Below are 26,780 nucleotides of genomic sequence, written 5' to 3'. Positions count from 1 at the left end.
TATAATCAGCGACCTTCCTCCAGTTCCCCTTACTGCTGAGCATGAAATCCATGGTTTCCTTCGGCGTTTTTCCATGAATACCCGCGTCGTGTCTTAGTCTTATCCATTTATTACATACTAAAAACGTATGCTCAGAATCATCGTCCTGTTCGCAGTACATGCACGTGGGTTCATTCCTTCTTCCCACCTTATGGAGATAACCATTGAAACACCCATGTCCCGTCAGCAACTGGGTGATCCAATAGTCAGTTTCTCCATGCCGCCTGTTTATCCATCCTGTTAATTCTGGAATTAAGGTTCTTGTCCATCCAGCCACTCCAGCCTCCGCCCATCTCTCCTGCCAGATTCTATGTATGTTTTCCCTGACTTCATTTTCTGCTTTCCCTAAAAACCTGTCAGTTCTATATCTGGCGATAAGGTCAATCGGTAACATTCCTGAGAGCACACAGAGGGCCTCGTAAGAAACAGTTCTATAGGCAGATACTACTCCCAGTAGTATCCCCCTGTGTGCTCTCTTCAACCTGTCTTTATTTCTGCTAATAGTGAGAGCACAACTCCATGCCAGCACGGCATACATCATTGTTGACACTACGGTTGTCGCTAAAACTCTTCTTTTTGATGCCCGAGGAACGCTCTGCTTTGACAAAATTATATTTAGGCATTTAGTCAGTTTCTCCGCACTCTGACAGCCACTTAGTACCTGCTCAGTAAATCTGCAGTTTTTCTGTAAGATGACTCCAAGATATTTTAATACTGTTACTTCCTCAATATTATAGTCTCCAATTCGTATATCTACTGGCTGCAATACACGTTTTCCAGTGAATTTAATGTATTTAGATTTTTCAATCGAAAGCTGCAATCCCCTATCAATGAGCCATCTACCAACTGTCTCTAATGCAGCGTTTGCCTTGTTTTTAACTTCATCGATCGTTCTGGCCTGCACAAGGATTGCCAGATCATCTGCGTATGCTATAATTTGTACACCCTCAGGAAATGTTAGCCGAAGCACACCATCAAAGGCAATGACCCATAAAAGTGGTCCAAGGACTGAGCCCTGCGGTACTCCGGCGCTCATACTAAAGGATATCTCTTGCTCTTGCGCCTTGACTTTACAGCTGCGACTTTTGAGGTACTCCTCTACTTGCCTTCTCAAGTACGGGCTAATTCCCTTTTCAACCATGGCCGCATTAATATGTTTCCATGGAATCGACCCGAAAGCATTCTTCACGTCTAAAGAGACACAAGCAAAGGAATGTTTCTTGTCCGCCAAGTACCTCTTCTAGTTTCGTTAGCCCAACTAATCACCTTACTAATTGCCTGAACTGTTGACCTGCCTTTCCAAAAACCAAACTGATTAGCACTTATTTTCGCATCATCTTCCACCTCCTGCACTATGCGGCCAGCCAACATTTTTTCAACCACTTTTCCCATCATGTTGAGGAGGCTCAACGGTCTATATGTCAATTGTCCTGTATCATTTGTGCCTTTAGGCAAAAACACAACTTTTGCCTTCTTCCAACACTCCGGGAAAGTCTTGTGAATCAGGCCGTAGCTGGCCACCTCGAGTATCTCCCAAGGTGCTTTCTTGATGAGATTCTTAATTAATGTAGCTGGTATTTGGTCCGGTCCGGGGCTATTCTTAGTCGCAAGCATGCTGCCAGCACATTGCAACTCGCATAAGGCAAATCTTCTGCTATCGCATTCAGTGGGTTGCGCTCCTCAACAGTTATATGCGGGAAAAGACTAGATACTTGTGTTTCAGCCCAATCCTTGGAGAGTATCGGAAGCCTTCTGCCAAACCTCTTTGTAACAATTTTAAAAGCCATGCCCCATGGGTCACTGTCTAGTTCAGCACACAACCTCGACCAGTGTATTCTCTTCTCTTTCTTTATAGCTTTATTGAGAGCTCTTCTAGCCTCTTTATAGTTGCTAACTGCCTCCTGATATCTCGAGTCACCCGCGGGTCTGAGCCTTTGCATTACACGTCTCCTGGTTTGTAGCGACTGTCTAAGGAGCGCTATTTCACCCGTCCACCAATAGACGGTGTGTTTCCTGAGGCCATTGCGCGATTCTCTATCCATCTCTTGCATAACAATATTAGTCAAAGTATCTGGCGTAAGATTTTCAGCCGCCTCTAGTCTTGTAGCCACTCTATTGGTAATTACTTCTATTTGGTACGCCGAAAATCTGATCAACGAGGGTTGTTCATTCGTCTTAAAACTGACATTTTTCAATGATATCATCGTGGCATAATGGTCGCTAGCTATATCATGCGGTATCACCTCCCAATACCACTGCTGACTCCTCCATCTATTGTCAAGTATGGTGAGGTCCAGGATAGAGGTATGTCCCCTGGCCTCGAATGTAGGCGTCTCATCATTAACGCAATGGCAGCCAACGGTCTCCATCAAGTCTGTTAATAATTTACCTCTCTTATTCGTACATCGACCGCCAGCCGCCACCAGCCTACTGTTGAAATCTCCTACCATGATGATCTTCTTATCCGTGTTACTAATTAGCTCTTTTATCGTATCAAGGGTGCTAGTGAATTCACTAAGTGCCACATTGGGAGATATATATACGCCAATTATCAATGTTTTGGACGTTTCTAGCCACTGTGCCTTTGCTTCTAAAATGACTACCTAAACCCCATGACTACTTGAGCGATGTGAATATAAATTGCTGATACGGACACCACATAAACATGTGATGCATTGTCGTGTCCACCACAATGCATCTGTTTAACTAACTGTTCACTTTATTAAAAAATTGTAGGTTCACATCTCACTTTCAAATGAAATAAGTTTAAATGAAAAGCAGAAAAAAATGTGTATATGTAATCTAATAAGCGTACGAGAAAGTCATGTGGTTTTCACATCAGATTTTTTAAACTGCAAGACTAGTTTTAAAAGAGAATTCGTTTTAAATAATGATTGTCATATTGGAATAGAAAATATAATTAATAAAAAAATATTTACTATTGTTACTAATGAAAAACAAATTGATGAAAATTGAAGACCGAATGTTCGTTATATATTATTTAATTTTTTTCTCAAGAAATACAAGAAATATAAATTAAATAAAAAAATAAATTTTAATATTTTCTTTTATTTAATATTGAAATATATTACACCGGTATCTACGATGTAGCATTCAAATCCGTATAAAAGTAGTCACTTTTATACGCAGTAAACGCAGTCGCGTTTACTAGAATTTAAACCTTAGACCTCTCAACTTTGAAATCAGCTGAGTTGCGATGACGATTTCACCATTTGACCAACCCGGTGGGTTTGTAAGTGTACACTAAAAAAGGATTTTTTTGAAATTCCGAATTTAAGGGGTTAAAATGAAGAAACGATAAAATTTACTACGTTTCGAATTTCTCGGTAACAAATGATGATATCAACTTGATTTTTAGTGCATATAATCTTCATGTAAATATCTAAAAATGAATATCTAGTTTTTTTCAATTCACCTTGAAAGGGATGAAGAAAGTTAAAAAACTGTTGAACAGTGATTGAAAACTTTACATACTCTGACAATAATAAACGAAATATTTACTATATTTGGGCTTTTAAAAACTCTTCAGATAAATATCTAAATTTTTTTTTTTTTTTTTTAATTTCGATTTTTTAAGGGGTATGATGGCTACTCAACCAATATAGCAATTTCCACTGTTAATGTATGTGCAACGCGCTGCCCACACTATCCTGCGGTTACTTGACTAAAAATCATAAAATAAAAAAAAAAACATTCATCGTAATAACCATATAGCGCAGGCAAAGCCGAGGAGGGATGGTAGTTTATATATATAAAAATATAAGTATATATATATATATATATATATATATATATATATATATACATATGTATATGCACACACATTCATATAACAAAGATACATTTTAAGTGAATGGTATTTTCCTACTCCTCATATCTCAAAAAGAAATTTCAGTTTCACCCCCATACACAATGGGACCGAAAGTAATACCGAACTTCTTTTGAAAAGTCGGTAAAAAACCTTGCAGAAAATAAATATCGGTTACAGCGTGGACGTTTTGAGGAAAATATTTTTTTATGACTTTTTTTGTCAATGGAAAATGAAATACATGTTAGGATTTTGTCGATAAAATAAAGCACGAGTATGCTTTATAATCTCCTGATGGATAAAACTGTAGTGCAACTTTTGCATGGTCATCAATCCCCGAATTTTTACGAAAACAGAAGTAAATCATTCCATATAAAGGTTTATTATACAGTTTTAAAATAACAAATGAGTTGAGAAAATTATTATTATTATACGATGTACGTCGGACAATAACTGTACTCATAACATAAAAGTAATTTTGCTAGCTAAAGGGGAAAATTAAAGTTTTCAAACTTTTTATTATTCAACAATAACACTTCCTAAAAAACGTTAGTACAGAATGGAATAAGACTATTTTATCGACATGGAAATTCATTTAAATCAATAAGATGCAAATTACTTTGTTAGAAAAATTGATTTAGCAGTAAATTTTAATTGTATTCCGCAATTAAAGATAAAACATAATAATACAATGTAAACAATCGTAATAATAATAATAATAATAATAATTTTTTTAGCTTCTATTGGGAGTTAAAGGGCATTGTCAGTACTTACCACTGGCTCTGTTACAACTTACAATTGAGCATGATACAAATGTACTATTATAGTATTGATTTGTTAATTTCTTTTTTTTTAATCTGAATAATATTCTATTTCAAGTAGGAAGGGTTGGTTGATAAAGATTTCCAAGAAAACCCAAGAGATTAGAAAAGCTAATAATCTCTTAACATTTCTTTTAACTTTTAGTTAAAGAAAAAAATTAAAGATTTTAAGGTGCTCAACAATCGAGTTTTACAAAGTTTTACAAAGAACAAACCATAACTATGAATTTTACTCTGAGAAACAACTTTGTCAGCTTTATATTGAGAAACCTAATCAGTATTCACAAAAATTTCACAAGTAATTTCGCCTAATTCTTAAAAAAAAAAAAACTATATCAGAAGGATATTACTTAACAGCGACCAGTGAGCGAACAAATTGTTTACTAGAAAAAAAAACACTATTACTGAATGTGATAGTGAGCTCTTTGACAATATTCAATTCACTGAAGAAAAACTTGTAAAATTAAGGTATATGAGAACAAACTAAATCATAGATTTTCAACGGAAAGAAAAGATAATAAACTCGGTGAAGAAATCTGAGTGAGATTATTGAAAAAATATAGTTTTATGAATACATCTAGTACTTAATGAAGTTTAAGATAATATTACGGCACTTGTCTTTCGAAAACTAATTAATGAATCTGACAAAAAGTAGATTTTATTTCTGATATTTTGTAACATAATATATTTGTTTTGATAAATGTAAATTATTTAAGATCGAAATAACTATTAAAAAAGGGAATAATTAAAATTACCTTTTTTATCGAAATTATATCACTTAAAACCGGCTGAAAATCAAAATTCAATCAGTAGTCTATTTATTCAATATGGATTGACACAACATTAAAGATAAGACAACCAGAATCATGAATAGTTTAATTTGGAATTTGAATATACGAGTACGTTCTGAAGTATTTTGAATTACAATGAAGAAAAGGAATAGATAATCCTAATTACTTTGATTATTATTTTAATTGTAGGTTTAATAGTTCATTGTAAGGGGAGTAAATAAATGGACACGTAACAATTATATATTCTCCAACATTAAACAGAATTTTCAATTTAGTGTTCCATTATAAAAAAATCAGTTGAAAATTAACGAAAAATACTTTTTGAGACGGTGTTGCTAATTCAGTTCTTTGAAATAAATTGCTCTTCACACAAGCCAAAATCAAGGTATTATTTGGTAATATAAAATGATAAACCCAGTTCACATCTTTATTTTTCTAAAATAATAGCCAGAATTATGTTTTCAATTTATTTGTCTGCAAGAAAATTAATTGATTTTTCATTTAAAATTAATAATACAGATTTTTTTGGTAGAATAAATTTATTACAAACTTAGTGTTGTAAAATCAACACTTATAAGGAATCTTTTACTAAATGCTAGCTAAATGATAGCCTAAAATATAAATTATTAAACACATATTTGAGAAGATGCACAATAATTTTTTTTACGTCTACAAGCAGATATTTTACATTTCTATTTTTAGTGACCTCTTTTTTAAATTTATTTGGCTTTCAGAAATCATAAATTCATTAACAACTTAGAGGTTTATAATAGCTTTTTTATCTGAATTGTATAAGCGTATTCTTTCCATTGTTCAAAAAAGTTTTTTTCAATCACGGTAAAGAATCTCTTCTTATCGTGATCAAAATAATCATTACTGTTTGGTTAGGGTATCACAAAGATGGATATGAACACTCTTACAGCTGCTTGTAGTCTCAAACACTTATGCTGCGAGGAACCTCCACTAAAGATAAGCATTCATTTATTCTCCAGTCATCATCTCCATGAATTCTGTAAAAAAAAACAAGAAACGTTTATACTTTATAAAATTAAACATTACTTTTGTGTAAATCATGAAAAAGATGAGAATTAGATTCAGAATTTTAAAATTGTCAGGATATGATGGAAATTGATCATGAGATTAAAAGAAAAAAAAATTTTAAGATTTTTCATTATTCTCGATTAAACACTGGTGCATAAATATACATCCCTTGCGTAATAATAGCTAATGGAAGGTTGTGTATGTGTCTATCTGTTTGTGTAGGTACCCACCCAGGAACGTTTGAGGGGGTACAAATTTAGACATTAAGAAATATTTTAAATAGTTTCAGGAGTCTCATAACATTATATACCCTAGACGTGATTTCAAATGTTTAGTTGTTTTCACAGATTTAATAATTTTATTAATTGTTCACCATACTTAATCATCAAACTCTTAGGTTAGACAACCTACTGCTAAATCAGTAGGTTGTCTACAACCTAATCTGTATTTAATATTTTTAAATATTAAATACAAGTTTCTAATGCGCGAAAAATAAAGAGATACAGATTTCTATAAAAACTGTCATTTTTATGTACAGACCGGCTATCTTTTTCTAAATTTAAGATTACTTTTATATTAAAGAGATTAAATTATTTTACTATAAAATTCAAATAAATTTAGTTTGTGTACATTTGTGCATACTTATACGTTTAGAAGTTTTACGAGAAACATGTAGAAATATATTATATCTAAATATGGATTGATTAATATATGAAAAATTTTAAATTCATAATATTTTACTACAACAACCTGATAAAACATGGCCTTCTGAATCTGTTTAAAGTAGGATGGGCGAGTAAAGCAAATAAAACTCAAATGACACTCAAATGACACTCTAGTTTCATTTGCCTGGCTTTGTAATCAGAGCTTTTGCTCAATTATCTTTGCAGTTAATGAAAAGAGTGAAAACAACGTAAGTAAAGAAATTTAACTTTTTTAAAAATAAAAACTGTTTAATTTTCCAATTCAAAACATTTTGTTAATCATTCGTGACTACTAAGTAAGTTAAATTTCAGTTTTAGGAGAAATGAAATCATTATTATTTTAAATAATATTTTGCTCCATACTCCGGAGATATCAAGTTTCAGTTTCAATTGATTTAAAAAATACGAAATACTTTAACTTTGTATTTAAAGTGGGTCTTTGTAAAAGATTTTGCAAACCTTGGATGACATATTTTGTGTAAAAAAATGTTTTATAATAAATTTTTATATATAGAATTATAATGATGGAAATAAATGACGACCAAAATCAATAAAGTCCTAAAAAAAAGTTTCCTAAAACTTGCATCAGGCTCTACTAAATATTGCTTCGCAAAAATAGTGAGAATTAAAGAATTCAACACCAATACTGCATAAATTTTACAACATTTATATTTTTTAATGAAATACTCAAGTATTTCTCAATGATTATTATATTTCTTAATGAAAATACCGAGGTCGGCAGGTAAAAGTTTTGACCTCGGTAGTATGTCACCCTGTCCTCCCAATTAGGTTGGAAGTTTTGGAAGCCACGTTAGGTTTGGAGTTCACAAGCTTCAAGCTATTGAAGCTTGAGTTGTGGACGGCACCGAGTGCAGACGTGTTTCCTAGCTCCGCGATATTTTACTTTTTGATTGGGTTTTTTGGATTTTTCACTGGATACGGACATCGGAAATTATAGTGGTATGGTTAATGGACACAAGTGCAAAGTTTTTTGAGTTTCGGTTTGGTGTTTTTTTTGAAAATACAAAATTTTGAGGATAGTGTAGAGAACTTTAAGTGCTACAGCCCTTTTGGACAACGGTTAAGAACCGAAGGGGTGTGGGATTGTAAGTAAATACAACTACACGGACAGAGTGAGTTAAAAAGTACTTTGAATAAGGTTTTTTTTTAAGTGTTTAAGTATATACATTTACTTACATAGAGACAAATTTTGCAAGTCAAGCGACAAGCTCTGGCTTGTTCGTGACGTCATTGAAATACAAATAAACAAGGACTTGTAAAATTTTCAGAAGTTTTACTGTGTACTAGTAGAAATTTTCTAAGTGTTTGCGATACTTTACACGGGCAAACTCCTATCCTCCATATCTCCTATACTTTTTACCATAGAACCAAAATTCCCAAATATCTATCCGAAACCAAAGATTTCTGACCTTCTGACCCCCCTCATATTTTTACCCCCCAAAATTTTTGACTCCGGATTTGGACACATACATTTTACTTCCCCCCAATCACCCCCACCAAATTTTTTGGGGGGCACCCGCCCGTGTGGGGCATCATAGGACTCGGAATCAACCCCTGATTTCGAATCCGAGTCATGAGAAGACGAAGCTCGCTTCCAATAGAAGATAAGGCCTCTCCAGAGGCTGGGCCCTCGAGGGGAACTGCCGGAAGGAGGGAGTGTTTCTGAAGTCTCAGAAGACATGGACATTACAGGATTAAATCAAGGAAAAGCAAAGTGGAAGACAGTAGAGGGGAGAACCGCCAAGCAGCCGAGAGCAGGCTCATCAGAAGAAGAGGAGGCCCCCCTTAATTTGAAGGAGGTTACGTACAGGCTGGGTAATGCACTATTACAGCTTAGGCAACTAACTGGCAAGGCCTGTGTAACGGCAATCAAGGCTCATGAGAGGGAGCTGACAGAAATTTATAAAGATTTACAACGAATAAATGATGAGCCTCCAGACACAGTTGACCAAAGTACGCAAACCGAAAGTCATGGCAGGAACGAGATGTCAGATATTCTAGATGTAGAGCTGACAGATGAACAACTGATAGACAGATTACCCACACAATGGTCAACCTGGGTAATGAACAGGCTGACCCAGGAGAAAGATCTAAGACCAGGAGATGACAGCTGTTTTTTCACCGATTTGAATGGATTAAAGCCATCCAGCCGGTATGCTGGGACGGCACCTGGGGCAATGATCTTACAAGACTCCACAATCCTCGAAGATGGAAAGATCACAAATACCGGAACTAGGTACACGGTAATCTATGACTCTAAAGAAGGAGATAAGATAATGCCTCTCATATTATAAAGGCCTTACAAAGAGCTGTAGGTAAGCTGGAGTCAGCTGTCTTTGTGGTTCCCACTGGTCCAGCGGGCATCATAGTGAGAAAAATAGTAATATACATGATGAGGAAGGGTAAGACCTTGCCGAGGATGTTACTCCCCAGCCTGGGCGAACAAGGGAGGGCAAGGTCGAGGTCGGTATCAACAAGAAGGGGATTAATGTGTATTCGGCGGCCAGAGAACAGTGGCTGACCGATGGGAATGGTGATGTGGCAATTAGAAAGATCGTTGGAAATGTGGATTATGATCTGTATGGTAGAGGTAACGGACTCATTGCTGTTGGGGTAAGCGATAAGATTATAATAGGTGTATATATCAGCCCTAACTGCAGCAGGGAATCTCTTAAGAACAGACTCCTTGACCTCCAACAAGTCATTATACGAGCTCGGAAGAGAATAGTAGTCCTTGGAGACTTTAACTGCAGGACTGTTCTAGCTGGAGCGGTCTCCTCGAACGCTAGAGGAAAACTCCTGGAGGAATTGCTGGCAGCGACAGGAATGACATGTATTAATGACGGGACAGCCACCTACCAAGCAAGAGGGCATCAATCGGTCGTGGATTTAGTTATAATTGATGGAAGGATGCGCACTGATGCAGCTGATTTCATGGTTCTTAATGATGAAACAGCAAGCGATCACAGAGCCATCTTTGTTAACTTCAGAGAGCAACGGCCAGAAATAAGACAGATAAATAACAATATCAGACTGTCTGATCAACAGATATATAGAGTGGCTAATAATGCGGCAAATAGAATTAGAAATAGTACTCAGATAACACCTGAAATATTCCAAAATATAGTTAAAGAAGAGATGGCGAACATACCAAGGAGAAATAATATTAAACATAATATGGTCTACTGGTGGTCCAGGGAGATAGAGGAACAGCGTAGAATTATGCAAAGACACAAGAGGACGGCCCAGAGGTTGCGAGCTAGAGTTGGTTCGGAAATAGGATGTAACATGGCGACAGAGCAATATAGGCAAGCGAGAAAGACGCTTAACTTCCTCATAAAGCAGGCCAAAAGAAGGAAATGGTTAGAACTATGCGAGGAGTTGAATGCTGATCCGTGGGGAAAGGCTTTCAAAATAGTAACGAAGCGGCTTGGGAGACAAGCTCCGACACTGAATGAAGAAACAGCTGCGTTGCAGATCAGAAAGTTATTCCCCAGAACGGAGGAGCAATATAATAGAGAGGTGATAGAATGCCAGGGAGGAAGATTTACACAAAAAGAGGTCATGGAAGCTATAAATAAATTAAAAAATAAGAAAAGCCCCGGCTCAGATGACATCCCAGCGGCCATCATTAAGATAATAGCTAGGATCATACCTTGGGAAATAGTCGATGTAGCCAGCTACGGCCTACAAAATAGAAGCTTCCCTGAATGCTGGAAGGAAGCAAGAACAGTCTTCCTCCCAAAGGCAGGACAAATTCAAGAGAACACAGCATATAGACCGATTACGCTCATAAATAATATGGGAAAAGTAGTTGAAAGGTTGTTAGAAAATAGACTTAGAGAGGAAATAGAGGAAAAACAATGTCTACATCCGGAACAATACGGATTTAGAAAGGGACGGTCCACGGTGACCGCAGTCGAGAAGGTAAAAAACTGGGCATTAAATTGCAGAAGCGGTACATGGAGGACTAGAAAAATCCCCATGATCATAATGCTTGATGTTAGAAACGCATTTGGTATGGTCCCCTGGACAGCCATCATTGAGGCGCTTCAAGCCATGCAAATAAGTAAATACTTAGTAAATCAGATAGATCAATATCTGCAAAATAGGTTCATAGAGGTCAAAACCCTAGAAAGGAAAGCCATATTTCAGGTATTCGGAGAGGTGCCGCAGGGATCTGTCCTTGGCCCAACCTTATGGAATGTTTTCTATGATAAAATCTTCAGGCTGAACTACCCCGAAGGGGTATCGATAGTAGGATACGCGGATGATATCGCAATATTAGTAGAAGACAGAGATATTAATGAACTGGAGAACAAGGCAAACCAAGCGCTTAGAACAATAGATGAATGGATGGAGGATAACAAATTAGATATAGCTCCTAATAAATCCTGTTGCCTGGTCCTCTCGGGTAGAAGACCATTAAGAAGTGTGAATCTAAATATCAGAGGACAGAGAATTGATGAAGTAAAAGAAACAAAATACTTGGGGGTACTTCTGGACAAAAGTTTAAGGTTCAGCAAGCATATTGATATGATTTGTGGGAGAGTTACTCCTGCTGTAAAGGGATTAAGAGGATTATTTCAAAACAACGGCACACCTAAAATGGTTATTCGAAGATTGATAACCGCGGCTATCACTTCGGCGGTACTGTATGCGGCTCCCATATGGGGGGCGGCAATGAACATACAGCGAAATAGAAAGAAGTTGAGAAGTGTCCATAGACTGGCATTGCTGCGTGTAGCTGCTAGTTACTGTACGGTATCGTATTACTCGCTGTGCGTACTGACCGGGGTCCTACCCATAGACCTTCAGATAAAAGCCAGAACCCTCAGACACAGCGGTATGTCGAAACAAGAGATGGAAGGGATTATAGAACAAGAATGGCAAGAAGAGTGGGCAGGGTCCAGAGTGGGAGAATGGACCAGACGCCTAATCTCTAATATTAAAACCTGGAATAACAATAGACTCGGAGAAGTCAATTTTTACATGACACAGTTACTGTCGGGGCACGGCTCTTTCGGTCAGTATCTGTATAGGATCGGGAAGAGAGCCACCCCGCAGTGCATCTATTGTCCAGAGAACGACGATGCCGAACATACGTTGTTCATATGTCCAAGATGGGCCGTTAACAGAGGTCAAATAGTAATTAATCGTCTTACACCAGAAAATCTCATAAACTGGTTGGGGTACAACAATGAGAACAGGGAATGGTTCCGCAGGTTCGCCGGGGAGGTCCTACGGGCCAAAGAGGATGAAGACAGAAGAATGGGAGTATAAACAGTAGGGTAGGGCGGACAGTAACTCCATGGAGGGCCTGTACGCCTTGGTGTGCGGTTACCTAAGAAGGGGGTGAACTCCAGGGGAGTTTGAGTTTGGGTTAAAATAAAAGACCAAGTCCCGGTCGGCGGGGTCGTCCCTGCGGGAGTCTAGGCTCTTTGTGGGGTCGGCGCTGTCGATTAGAGGCTAAAGGCGTAAAGACCGAGTCCCGGTTCCCTGCTGAGGCGCTGGGGGACAGCATAGCCGGACCTTGGCTCTAAAGCGGGGGATTAGAGGCAGGAAATGTAATACAAAAGATCCGAGACCGGGGAGGCCAACCTGCCGTGCCGGACGTATAGCCGGTGGGTGGGGGACGCCTCCTTTAAGAGTAAAAGGACACTCTCCCCGACTGAGTATACTTAATTGGATATCCGGTCGGAGAGAGTAGAAAAAAAAAAAAAACAAAGCTTCAAGCTATTGTTGTAAATCGATTATAAAAAAAATTGATCATATAATTTTTTGATATGAACGATTTTTGAACTAAAATGTTTCTAATTTGAATTGAAATGAAAGTGGTTTTCAGTTTTTCAATTGGAAATCACTCGGTCCATCTCTGAAACCAGTGGTTTCCAATATATACAGCAGTAGATAATGTCCAGTTTACCAGGTGTAGTTAGTGTGATCGTTTACAAATGAATTTCTTAGGTGACTGTTAAAGATATGTCATAAGTAGGGCTGCTTTCTCAGCAGTTATCAGTCGATAACTATTGTTGGTCTTTTGTTAGTTGTTCTAGTGACTGATTTAGGGAAGGCTCAAGAAAAAGTTTGACATGGGCGTCATTCAAACTCAAAATTAACACCTTCATGAAGGGGTTTAGCAATGAGGACCATACTGACTGACAAAGAAAACATCGAATAAATATATATTTTTTCACATTTTATTGATAAGATAATCAGTAGTTCTTTCCTTATTTTAAAATTCAATTATCTCTAATCTTTCTTTATTACCTAGCAGGATAACTGAAGCTGTCTAAGCCAAAGATTATCTATCAATCAAAAAAGTTGGTTTTAAAACCGTTCACCAAACTGTGCGTTACTCATAAGGGAGAGGCATAGCGTTCAATATTTGGTTCTCTCTTCTGCAATTTAGTAGTACCATAAGTAATGGCTGCTTCCAGAGCTGAATAGATCAGCAAGATTTAAATGTGCCTTTACCTAAGAAAAATACACGCTAAGAAATGTTACTGAAAAATTAAGTTTTCGTTGGATTTTTCTCATTAACTGTAAAGGATCTTCAGTATTAGAATCCATTAACGCTTACTGATTAACGACAAATAAGTTTACGTAATAATGTTTCTTAATGACTCCTTTTTTCAAGTAATCTTGGTACCTACAATCACTGTCATGATATTACAAAATGAAAGTGAATTGTTTTTCAAGATTGAGGGATCGGTCTGTGGGCTACCTCACGATGGTGAACAAAACAGCTTTATTGAAAGGCATTGTCTCATACCCTGCCGTGTTGCATACTTTTATGTATGCAGAATTATTTTAAGCCTTACTTAAAATTCATGCAATTCCTATAAATTGTAAAAGTTAAAACGAAAACATATGTACCTAAAATATCCTCCTTTTGAGGCAAATTTGTGTTGCCAGTCACTACGTTAAAAAATAGTTTACAGTTAACTCTATGAAATATGCCAGAAACTATTAAAAAACTAAAGGAGCAATTGACGTAAGAAATGTTTTCCTTCACGCTGGACTTGAGAGAAATATCTTCTTTTATCTCTACAGTGATTGCTCACGTTGTGTTAAAACAAGACGGTGTTTTTCTAATTATGAAAGAATTTGGGTAATCATATGATGAATCTGATCGGCAGGAATTGTTCAGCTGAATTAGCTTTTGATTGTACGGCTCTTGTGGAGGGGGAAGTAAGAGGCCATATCATCTGAGAATTTCAAGGTGGGGTAAAATTGACCTAACATTACGGCGAGGTTTTATGGTGCGGAGGTAAACTGAAGGTCTGTGTGGGAGTCCTCGTTGAATTTTTTGCATTTCTTACATGCGAAAGCCTTGGTTCTTTTGAAAGGTGAACCCAAGTCACCATCAAAATTTATTCAAATGACTACAATAATGTTCAGACACTTAATGAATGGTATACCCAGAATGCAGGTTATTGCAACTAATTAAGCCGTTTTGCGATGGTAGTCATAAACTCGAGTTATTCTAATTTTGAAAAAAATTTAATTATAGAAGAGGTTTCCAATAATTTTTTGTTATAAGAGAGGGTACTGGAGACACGGATTTTTAGAATACGTAGGCCATATCCATTCCCTATTCTTTAATGCTATGACTAAGTCCTATGTTTGAAAAATAAGTTATTTTTAGATTTATTTTAATGATCTCACTTTTTTATATTAGATACAGTGAACTAAACTTTATTTAATGACAAACAATGATTGCGAATTAGTTACAATTAGTTAATTGTAATACAGTAAAATTAAGCATGTAATTTCATACTTTCACTTTATTACAATTTAAATATTTATTTAGTTAATTTCATTTTTTTCAGTTTTACCTTTGAAAGTAGATCTAAGTCAAAGTAATCAACGTATCAGTAGGTTTTCTTGATTCTTGAGCAAATTTCATCAAATTCTTACAACGATAAAAAGATAAAGCCAGAAACTCTATTGAAAAATTATGTATTAACTTACTGAATAATTAACTTATTCAGGAAGAAATTGTAAAAATAATAATTTCAACAAAAAACTGTTTCAAAACAATAATGATTAAATAACCCTTAATTTACTTACCGTCAAAGTCAACAGTACCAGAACCATCTGTGTCAATTTCAGCTATTATTCCATCTAAGTCATCAGATGTTAGTTTATCGTCCAGGGCAGCCAAAATCTCTCGCAGTGTTCCGGTAGTAATGTAACCGTTACCTGAAAAAAATTATTTTCAATTATCGTATATTTAATCTGTCTCATATCAACTATCAGAGCAGACATTATGACGCGTGGTTTCTTTCTGACCGACAATGAAATATTTTTATATGTAGTTAAATTGGCATCGAATTTTCAGGCCATTAGACATCTTTAAAATACCAATATTAAATAATACAGATACATTCAATTAAATAGTTAATCTGTTAGGTATAATTCGTTTATAGTTCTTGTACAATTAAGAATTTTTAAGTTATCAATGAAGCTGCAATAAAATAATTATTTTTATTTCATTTTATTATTAATTTTTGCTTTTATTTGCTACCAATAAATAGGCTCTAAGTAAGATTAGAGTTTGGCAGATTATCGTATGCGTTATAATTATCAGGTTGTTCATTCATTGTGTCGAAAACAAAAGATTCGACTAATCGTTTAACTCGATTTTAATGATTATAATTATTCAAATCCAGTGTTAAGCATTTTAATTATTAATTTAAAATTTAACAGGTCAATATTCTGGCAGCCTTGGCAGATAGTGCTTTGATCCCTTTTTTGCCAAAGCAATCACTCTAGCCTCCCTCACTCGTTTTCTTTCTATCTATTCAGTTTACCCACTTATTCACTGTGTTTATCACACAGCCTCATGTTTTCTTACTAAGTTTTTTTAATAATTAGCTCATTCATCTCCGTATATCTCTCTCTCTCTCTTTCCATGGAACAGATGTTTCTACTGCTTTGAGAAGATTCTTTAATATTTTGATCTCATTTTTTCTCATTCAGCCTCGTAATTATTCAGTAATGTTTGTTTCTGACATCAGATACAAAAAAAAAAAAAAAAAACTGTAATTGGTTTATTTATCTTTAATTATTAATTCCATCAATCCAGTATTGCTAAGCAAACTGACGCTTTTTGGATTTACGTCCTGTTTGCGAAAAACAATTGCCGCTTCTTAAGATATCTTTAACTTCAGAAAAAATGTATAAAAACATCTGTGTTTAATTGGTGTTGATAAGAAACATTTCCTCTTATAAATCTTATATCCTTAAAAACGTTGTATTAAGTGCGCAAAATCCCCCTCTATGAATGTTTAAAATTTAAGGACAATATAAGTAAGTATATGTCCTACCAATCTACTTTATTCCCAAACATTTTTCTTTTTTACAATAAAATAAAATTTGAATAAGTCTTGTAAACAATCTCTTGTTAATTTAAGTTGCTAATGACTCTAATCGTTGATGAAACAATAAATAAAAGAAAACTGAATATTTTATTTCTGCATTTAAACCACAAAATAATAGCTTCCTAAAGCTTACTTTAGCTTCCTAAACTTACCATAATTTATTTTTTGTTAAGGAATGTGCTCGTTTCCTACCGCTCTCAAGTTTATTTTGAAATGTTTAGTCTGTTTCTTGTATATGAGATTTCTGCAAGATTATATTCGGCTGTTATTATTCATTAAATCAATTTTGGTTGATCACATTTCTATGAGGTTAATTTCTGAATTTTAATTTGAATTAATTCTTTTTTAGTATGTTAATTAAGTTATTTATTGGAAGTTATAATGAAGAATTCTGTATAATAAAATAAATATTACGAAAGTAATATTAGAGATTTAAAACTGACTGTAACTGATCTACTTTCAATCCAATCTAAACTTTTATGTGATAGATATTTTAACAGCACGCATTACTGCTAGAAGCATTACTGTATATTTTGTATGTGCCCCTCCTTTTTGCTTTCTTTTACTTTGTTGATCTATTTTACTCAAAAATTAAACTACTATAAGAGATAATGTTTTATTTAATTTTATATTATGATCCAGTAAAGATCACTTACTTCTCGTGCTTAGAAATCAAGATTTTTTTTTTAATAAAAGTTTGAAAGCTCGTTTCATGAAGTACAAGAGGTAATAAGTAATGCTGTATTCATCTGTGCGTTAAGTAAATAAAACAAGAGGGTGAAATTTCTTATTCTTTCTCGTATCTCTAGATATAAAAGAAAGTTATTTTCAGTGAAGAAGCAAGAGAGATGATTACGCGATGTGAATCTTAGAGATCTTCTAAATTGTTCTTCGGGTACATAACGACAATATTCAAGTTTCTCTATTTACTTTCTACACACTATAGGGTATAACAAGAAACAATTTTCATTGCCTCTTGTTTACAGAATTAAAAAGAAAACTTAGTGATATTGTTGTTCGTTTCAGTCTAGCATATAAAATGCACTTCACTGTATCATTCTTCCTGAATGAGTATACAAAACATTCGACAAATACAGGATTAATGTAAGAAAAATTTGAAATAACATACAGTTATATTATGTAGTTAAAGAACGTTATTAACCATCCGAAATAAAATTTAATTTTTTCTTCTTCTAAATATTCAAAAATTATTGGAGATCATTAATAATGACACTAATTATAAACCCATTTTTCTCGTATAGCGGAAATTATTACAGAACATTTTTGAACATATTTTAATCGATAAATTCTTCGTACGTATTATCAGTTTCCAGATACTTTGTATTATCAGTTTAGTGCTTTAATGAAATATCATTAAAGCACTAACTGAAATAAAACAACTCCATTATAATAATAACGCGTCCAAAAAATTATTCTATTAAGTAAGAAAAAAATTTATTTTTCTTAGATTAAAGGCTCAATTCTTTAGTAGTATATTTTTTGATGATTAAAATAGGTCAGTATTTCTTTTTCAGTAATTATTTAAAGTAGTTATTTTTTAGAACTAGGTGTTAGAAATTGAATTTCTCTAAAACCCTGAAACATATAAAGCTCAGTTCTTAAGATTCTGTCATGTTTATGTAAAATCTTAGGTTAATATACATCTCATAAACTATTTATTTTAGTAATATATCACTAGATCTTTCAAAGAATCTGTTCAATTATGATAGTTCTGTGGACTTCAGAAACTATACTAAGAAACATGGCCAAAAAAATAGTCAGAAGATGCAAAGTAATTAAACATTTTATGCAAAATCACACGCGCGCGCGCAAACACATTTACATATAGACACGAGAAAACATAAATTAGAAAGTTTCTGGAGAATAGAGACATATGGAATTCACCTGAGAAGCTGGATTAAATTTACAACTTTAGAAATTCTTACATTTTAAAATGTACTCGGTAGGTACACACAAACTACATGTTGGATCAAAATTAGGATTTAAAGGTATTTATAAATCTTGGATAAAGTAAAGTAAATCTTAATTAGTAAAATAATTGTTAAATATGATATATTATTTTTTTAGTTAACTGTTATTTCAGGCGAAACATGTAATTGTTAGCAAAATCGAATAATGTTAGATGGAGAGAAATTGGCGGTAAAATGTAAGATTTAAATCATTTTTAATTAATCTGTATATTTTGGGTCAGTTTAAATAAAAGAAAGGTCATGCTGTTTCATGATTATTTATGTACATAATTAATTTGCAACTTAACGTTTAACGGTTTTTCCTAGAAAATATATTTGCGCCCACGTATTTATGTATCCTTATTTCTCACTCACTCCCTCTCTCTCGCTTTCCGTTTCCCTAACACTGTATGTATGTATTGTGTTATGTTAGCACAAGCGGCCTCGCGCACAAACATGCCGCTTGTGCGCGTGAATGGACTGTATATGATGACTATCAATTGTTATTTTGAAGGCAAATTTAAAGCTATTTTATTATTCTCTTTCTGCAAACTGCTTTGATTTAAGAATCATTTCTTCAAGGCAAATTAATTATACCAAATTAAAGATAGGTGCATAACTGTTAACTACACCAGATTTTTAATCTGATGTGTTTTCTTTTTTTTAACTACATTATATTTTTAATCAGTATTTCATATTAAATTAAATTAAAAACAGAAACTCCGTACATGTAATTTTATATACAAATGATTAATTAGAAAGGTGTTTCCATGAATTCGATGGGTGAAATGCACATCGATTAGAAATTTATAGCTCTCCATAATCTTTTATAGTTTCTTTTTTGTTTTCGGAATTTTCTTGTTTTAGACAGACAAAACGTACTATTTAGTTCCGAGATAGCAATACAAATTGAACAATAGTTCTAATGACATTTAAATAATTTAAGGGATAATTGTTAAATAATTAAGGAACTGTTTGATAAAGTGACTAAAAGACATTAGGATAGTTTTTCCACTAATCTTTTAATTTGTATAAGAATTCTCTTTAGCAATGCAAAAATTAAGATAATTTTTCAAAGTGAGTTGCATATTGCATTTTTTAAGTGTACTGGTGAAGCTGGATTATATTTTGTATTTTTATAAAATATGAAGGAAGATAGCTAGCTATAAAACGTTTATAATATTGACGTCACTAGTTTTAATATTTGAAGTAATTTTAATTAGATTTAATTTCGTATTTAGTCTTCTCCATTGTTTACTTCACGTGTTTCTGATTCATTCGTCTTCACGTGTTAGACGATTTTTAACGTAGGTAGGGATTATCCATACTTTCACAAATTCTTGTCATTCTGGCAGCTTCGTCTGCGATTTCTTTTCCTGAGATACCAACATGTCCGGGAATCCATACAAATACACATCGCTATCCCATTCGATTTAATACATACAAAATGAATAGGATGTTTGCGGTAAGGACTTTCACATTGTTTTTTTCCAAATAGCAGTTAGTGGGCTTAAAGAGTCGAAACATGTAAGCACTCTCTCTTTGCAGAAATTTACTGTGCAGCGAAGAGCTTGCTGTATAACAGTTAGTTCTGCCTTGTAAACACTGCTTATGTCTGGCAGTTTCCACGAATGAGCTTCACCATTTATGGGTATAGAATATCTTTTTTGTTTTGAGGAGGAGGAACTTCCATTTACGAGCGCCGAAGAAGTGTCGGGCTAGCTAATAGGTTCCGCAAGATGTTATTAATTGCGTATGTGTTCCTGCGCACTACCGACTAAATCTCCACCCCTGGCAACCCCCCATCCTGGAAAGCTCTAATAGATCATTTTTTTCAGGAGGGAGTAAACGCCCAAACTCACAATCGGTCACCACAAGCAAATATAAAAATCCAACCATCACGTGCGCATCACACAAAACACAACAAAAAGCATCAGATTATAAACACGATACCATTCCATGTGGTAACATACCGGACAGGCACACAGATACCTCGCACACAAATACCACACGCACGTATACACTCAACAACAAACCATACCAAACACAGACTCAGCACATCGCATAAGGACTAAACGAGAGATAATAGATCAAGCCCAAAAGGCACTCTCAGGGACGCTTAATAACCAAACACACACTGACCGCACACGCACACATATGCACTCGCCTATAGACATGCACATAACTTGCATACTTACCCAAAGCGGCCATCCGTCGTTGCTTTGAAGAAGAAAGGACACCCTCAGGCACCGGAAGCAGAGTGTCCACGGCCTCACCGCGCCAAGGCGAACCCCACTCGCTTGCAGGGACCCCCGAGGCACTGAGCCGCAGATCTATTTAATTCGGCGCCCTCTATGTCTCCTTCCACGAAACTTTACCATCATGCTTTTAACATAATCCTCGACAACCCTCCATTGCTTCTCTCCCTTAGTTATTACTTCTAGTGTCTCCTCAGGTCTGAACATATCTGTTCGGTGCAGTGTGCGCAGCATTTCTGTGCACTCCACATCGAATATTATACACTCATAAAATTCATGGAGAGGGGTCTCCTATTCATCGCACTGGGGGCATAGGTCTGATTGGTCCAGCCCGAAACGATGAAAATACGACCGGTAACCATCGTGGCTCGCAAGGAACTCTCTCAGCTCCTTATGGCTCAGCTGGAATAGCTCAGAGAGCCATAAGGTCCCCGACAACAGCTCCAAATATCCCTTATGAGTCGGTGGGTCAACCTCCCTTTAGTTCTCCTGTCCCACCGATCCTGCCAAATCTTGAATGTTTTCTAGGTGATCTCTTTTATTCTTCTTTTCTTTTCGTCTGATGGCAAATGCTCCAGCTCCTTGGTCCATCTCCGTTGCCTAATCATTAAATCTATCGGCGGGAGGCCCACCAGCACCTCTGCCGCCTAATGGGAGACTGCTCGATATGCTGCGATAACCCTCAAACCACTGGAAAGGTAAAACCTTTCCAGTGAATTTAAAAACGTTTGCAAGAGTTGAGTCACCGAAGCTAGGTGCTGAGTTATTAAGAGGTTGTGGGTGGGGGGGTTATTTCAGAAAATAGCAGCATTGCTCGAGGAGAAGCAAGGTCAACTGTGATCATGATATACAAGACGAGAATGCTTCTCTGAAGCACACCTGAGTTAATAACATCACTTCAGTTTATACAGATAACATCAGTATAAACAGATTAGTTAGGAAATCGTCATATTTTACTTGTAAATACCGAGTTATACATATGATCAAAATGATATAAAAGACATGGGGTAGTATACTCTTGAGTTAATTAAGATTAACGTGTTAGGCCGTACCGAAGGCATGACATACGTTAGAGAACGTAGCACAACAGTGGTGTTCGATTTTCAAACGCAACGTTGCTTATCTGCATGAATTTACGAAGTGGTACCATGTTTCTCGAGAAAAGCAAATTGAATACGGATTTTTAAAAATTATTTTCAATAATTTTGAAGAACAGACTTATTGGTATGCACGACGAAAAATAAGATAGATGTTATCCCGTCTTCTAAACCAAATATATCTGGGCTAATGAATGGATAAATGTTCTAAATAATTTTTCTTAATAATTAATTTAAAGAATACCAAGTTAATATTTACTGCACGAGTAGTTTCTATTTATTTTTTTAATTTCTATTTCTATGTCTGTTTATAGACACATGCAGCAGGATATTTTATATAATCATGTCATATCTAAATTGATATATTCAGTATTGCTATTTCTACTAGCATTAATATAATTATTCTATAAAAATATTTTGTAACTGATATTTTATTTTTATTTCAGAAATACATCAAAATAAAATACCAGTTATTACAGTATAATAGCATTCATTCATTAATTTCAAAAATCAATTTTAAAAAAAATTTATAGTATTTTAAATTCAATAAAAAAAATTTATACGCAGAATTTTTACAACTTATTCGATTATTCAGGTGGAATTGAAGTTTTATTTAAACCTCTAAATTCTGAGTATGTAATACGCTAATTTTTCTGGAGTTGCACAAAAGTTATCACAAAGAAAAGAAAAAAATAAAACAAAATATGTTTTACCAGATTAACTAATTTTATTTTGAGTAAATGCGAAAAGTCTTTTTCCCCTAAAAATTCAGGAAAATACGAAATTATGTAACATTACTAGAAAAATGTGACCAGGAAATAAAATGCATTTGGTAATTTAACTAATTCATTCATTATCGTAATAATTTTTTTCTTATTTGCAGTAACAGTTTTATAACTGCATGAAAATATAAAATATCACACGTTTGACCAAATTAAATTAATGAAAAAAGAGTTCCTAGTTATTATACATGCTTAAGAATAATAAATTAAATAACAGATGGAAAATATTCAGTAAGATTAATGCAGTACAAACAAAAACATATAGCATTCATACACATTTAACTTGTACAAGGAAAGACTATTGAATACGTTGTAAAAAATAGAATATTTTACGTTTAATTAAAAAATCATAAGATTTAAAAATATGAGTGATCAACATAAAATGTGATTATATATATATAAAATCAAATTTACACACACACACACACACACACACACACACACACACACACACACACACACACACACACACACACACACATATATATATATATATATATGCTTAATTGGATATATGTAAAATCACTAAAAACATGAATACACATGATTCAGAGAGGCCAAGATTGTTTTCGAGGACAAGCAATAATGATGATACTGATAAACATGTATAGGCTGGAAATAATGATGATGCAGATAAGTACATAATTTACCTTCTCTGTCGTAGAGCCTAAAAGCTTCTTTAAGCTCTTCTTGCATAGCTTCTGCATCGTCTTCTTCAAGGAAGTGGGCAGCAATACGACAGAAACCATCAAAGTTCACTCTTCCGGTACCTGTAAAATATTTCAGGAATGAGTTGACACTTCTGCGAGATATTACCTCATTTGCTTTTCAGATGAAAAAAGCTAAACAATTATCTATTTAGATAATTAAATTACTAATTTCATTGTAAATCATACTAGTAGCAAAATAAAATAGTAATATAATAATAATAATAATAATAACAATAATAATAATAATTATAATATTAATTCAATATAATTTTAATAAATTACAAATATTTGATCATTTATCTTATTTATAACCTGTGCTTTATTAATTACTTTTACTACATAACCTTCAGTTTCTGAAAAGAATATAACTGCATTGTAATGCTGAAATAAAATTAATTTACAGGTGAAAATAAAGACGATAAAAATATAAGATAAATAAAATTACAAATAATATCAATTTAAAAGTAATTAAATATTATTTCATACATTACAAATTAATAATAATAAGCAATTAAATACACTTTATTTTTAGAATCAAGAAATTTGAATTAGTAATATAAAATTGGACAAAGGACGTTTTTTTATTAAACTATATTTTCTATAAACGACATAGAAATTACGAAACTGAAACACAAATCGTGATGAACAGGGAAAACTGAGAAATTGTTAACAAAATCTTTACCGCAGAAAATCGAAGGAAGCAGCAAATCCTTTTCCCAGCAGGGAAATGTTATAATATGTAACAAAAATACACGATTGAAGATAAAGCTAGAAGCTAAGCGATGATAAACTCTATTATTTTATAACAGGATTTCTTACCATTTAATCACTCAGAATAACGATGTGAAATAATGTGTTTTATAACAAAATAGCATAACATTAATTTTATAATCTTTAAAATTGTTTTTATAAAGTTATACCAGAAATTTTGTTAATGTAAGAGTTCGTACACGAAAACTAAAGGTAAGTAACATTGAGAGTGAAAAGTAAACAGATTTAACTGTACATTATGTAATACATAATGTATTATATCTCTAATTTGGTTGATAGAAAAAAACTTGTTTGTTGCCGTTTGGCCACAAAAAGTGAAACAAAAATTCTTCCCGCTTGTACAGGCAGCATTGGTGTCTGTATTTTATTAAACATGTGTTTTTATTCATTAATTGTTAGTGCGTAAGAGGCAACCATACGATACGACCTAGTGACCAAGCTTGCTGGATTTAATCTTATTATATTATCGTAAGATGTGTTAAATTATGGCGGGCAGTATGTTGAAACACAGCTTCTGACGATTCACTCGGCTCCGTATGATTCACTAGCTCCTGGAAGTTCACTTGGATCCGTACCGCACACAGCTCCTGGCGATTTACTTGGCTTCATCTACACTATATAAGCCGACTCATCACTAGAATCTGACAGTCCAGTTTATTTTCGTGTGTCGTCTCGTCTACTCGTCTAGTCACGATCTATCATTTGAAGACTGATATTGTTCAGTCAAAATTTAACATCATACAGTAGACATGCACATATATTAAATTATATATATTTTTCAACAATGTAATACAAATTAAAATAAATAATGAACATGTAATACACAATCGTTAATTCGAATCAGTATTTGTTTTATTTGCAGTCCACTTAACATAAACGAAATATAACTTGATCCTACACGCAGGATATTTGGATTCTATTACATAGTGAATCAGCTAAATTTATAATTTTAAGTGTAATGCAACATTGTTAAATCATCATGGCGTCAGAAGCAATCAAATGTATACGAGTCTACTTACTCATAAGAATAAAACCGAAATGTGAAAATGTATGTTTAATTAATCGGCGCTGCCTTTGTAATGATTCGTATGCTAACAATTAATGCTGACTGGAATTCGTAAGTAAAATATATATCTTCATCATCGCTAGATGTCTTGGATTCCAATGTGGTAGGCTAACTGACTATCTAAAACAATAATACTTATACTGTTAATATATGTTTATCTCTGTCAATATTTTGACCTTAATTGCCCAGTTATTGACTTGTATCCTATGCCCCACGTATCATTTCGTAATTCAAGCCTAATACTATAATCTAGATAGTTTTTCCTTCATGTTATTTCTTTCAGCACGTCCTTTGAAACACGTCCTTTACAAAAATTTAATCTTGATTAACTCTTTTATTTTTATAATAACACAAAATGACTGATACGGATGAGGGAGCCAGTGAAGGCAAATGAGCAACAGATATGTTTCAAGCCCAAATAAAACAAAAAAATCTTGCCAGGACATTTCCTTATACGAAAACAATTCCTGATCCTGACTTTACTGACTTAGCTGTTAACAGGTTGAACCGATGGCAACGAGGCCAGCAAATGACTCAACAAATATGGCAGAAATGGTCAGCTGATTACCTGAACTCCCTTCAACAACGCCAAAGTGGGCAACTGAACAATCCAACCTCAAAGTCGGTGATGTCGTAGTCGTCAAAGAAGATAATTTACCACCTTTGCGATGGAAGTTAGCTGTAGTCAAAGAGACTCATCCTGGTTCTGACAAAACTGTTCGTGTTGTGACATAACATAATTATCAAGGTGTCTTTAAGAGATCAATCAATAAGCTTTGCAAATTACCAGTGTCAGATAACCCTGAATAACTTTGTGTATTTTATTTTAGTCTGTTTAACTATTTACAAGTGTTCAGTTGTGTTATTTTTGTGCCTGTATCTTTAGTAATTATTTTATATTTTTTTATTATTTGACCAATGATTTTATTGTTTATCACTGAACATTTTATATAAATACTTAGTCACATTTTATTTTTGAAATAGATTGAAAAACTACTTTTAGAAAAAGAAAATGGAGAAATATTGTTCATATCATAAACTTATACGTTTGTAATTAAACATAACAATATAAATTATGTGAAAACTCTTTTAAAGATTAAGTTTAAAAATAAAATTTATTTTCAAACATATCATAAGTTGCATAAATATAAATATAATTTTCAAATCTACAGAATTATACCAGCTTCAAGAATTGAACTCATGCATAATGTTCAACGTTCAATTTTGTTTTACAAGATCAAATAACATTTATCTTTGTAGTAGTTGTTAAAGCTGATTTAATAACTTTTCAAGTTATCCGAAAGAGAGATATCCTTTATTACTGCCTTTTAATCTGTTATACTCATGATGTTTACTCTCAAAGATTTAATTGCTTTTTATATATTTTTTGTATTATTCTCTTTAAGTCAGTTATTTTTTTTTTTTTTTATTTAGAAATCGCACTGAAAGAATTAATGGAAGATCAATTGAGAATGTGTTCTTAAAGAATTC

The 26,780-nt window shown here is 34.0% G+C and overlaps 1 protein-coding gene across 1 annotated transcript in view; it reads right to left on the bottom strand.

The window, feature by feature from the left end:
- Positions 1–5,893: 5,893 nt before the first annotated feature.
- TpnC25D (Troponin C at 25D) overlaps positions 5,894–26,780 on the bottom strand; it is a 60,467-nt gene continuing 39,580 nt past the window's right edge. Inside the window, exons 4-6 of the mRNA XM_075374374.1 lie at positions 23,393–23,512; positions 15,323–15,454; positions 5,894–6,490 (exon numbers count right to left, since the gene is read on the bottom strand). Coding sequence (XP_075230489.1) covers positions 6,462–6,490; positions 15,323–15,454; positions 23,393–23,512 — 281 coding nt within the window. The 3' untranslated portion in view covers positions 5,894–6,461. The remainder of the gene's footprint in view (positions 6,491–15,322; positions 15,455–23,392; positions 23,513–26,780) is intronic.

This window comes from Lycorma delicatula, chromosome 1 (assembly GCF_047948215.1).
Source record: "Lycorma delicatula isolate Av1 chromosome 1, ASM4794821v1, whole genome shotgun sequence".
NCBI classification, from domain to species: Eukaryota; Metazoa; Arthropoda; class Insecta; order Hemiptera; family Fulgoridae; genus Lycorma; species Lycorma delicatula.
The sequence above is the reverse complement of the archived record's forward strand: the minus strand, read 5'-3'. Positions and strand labels throughout refer to the sequence as shown.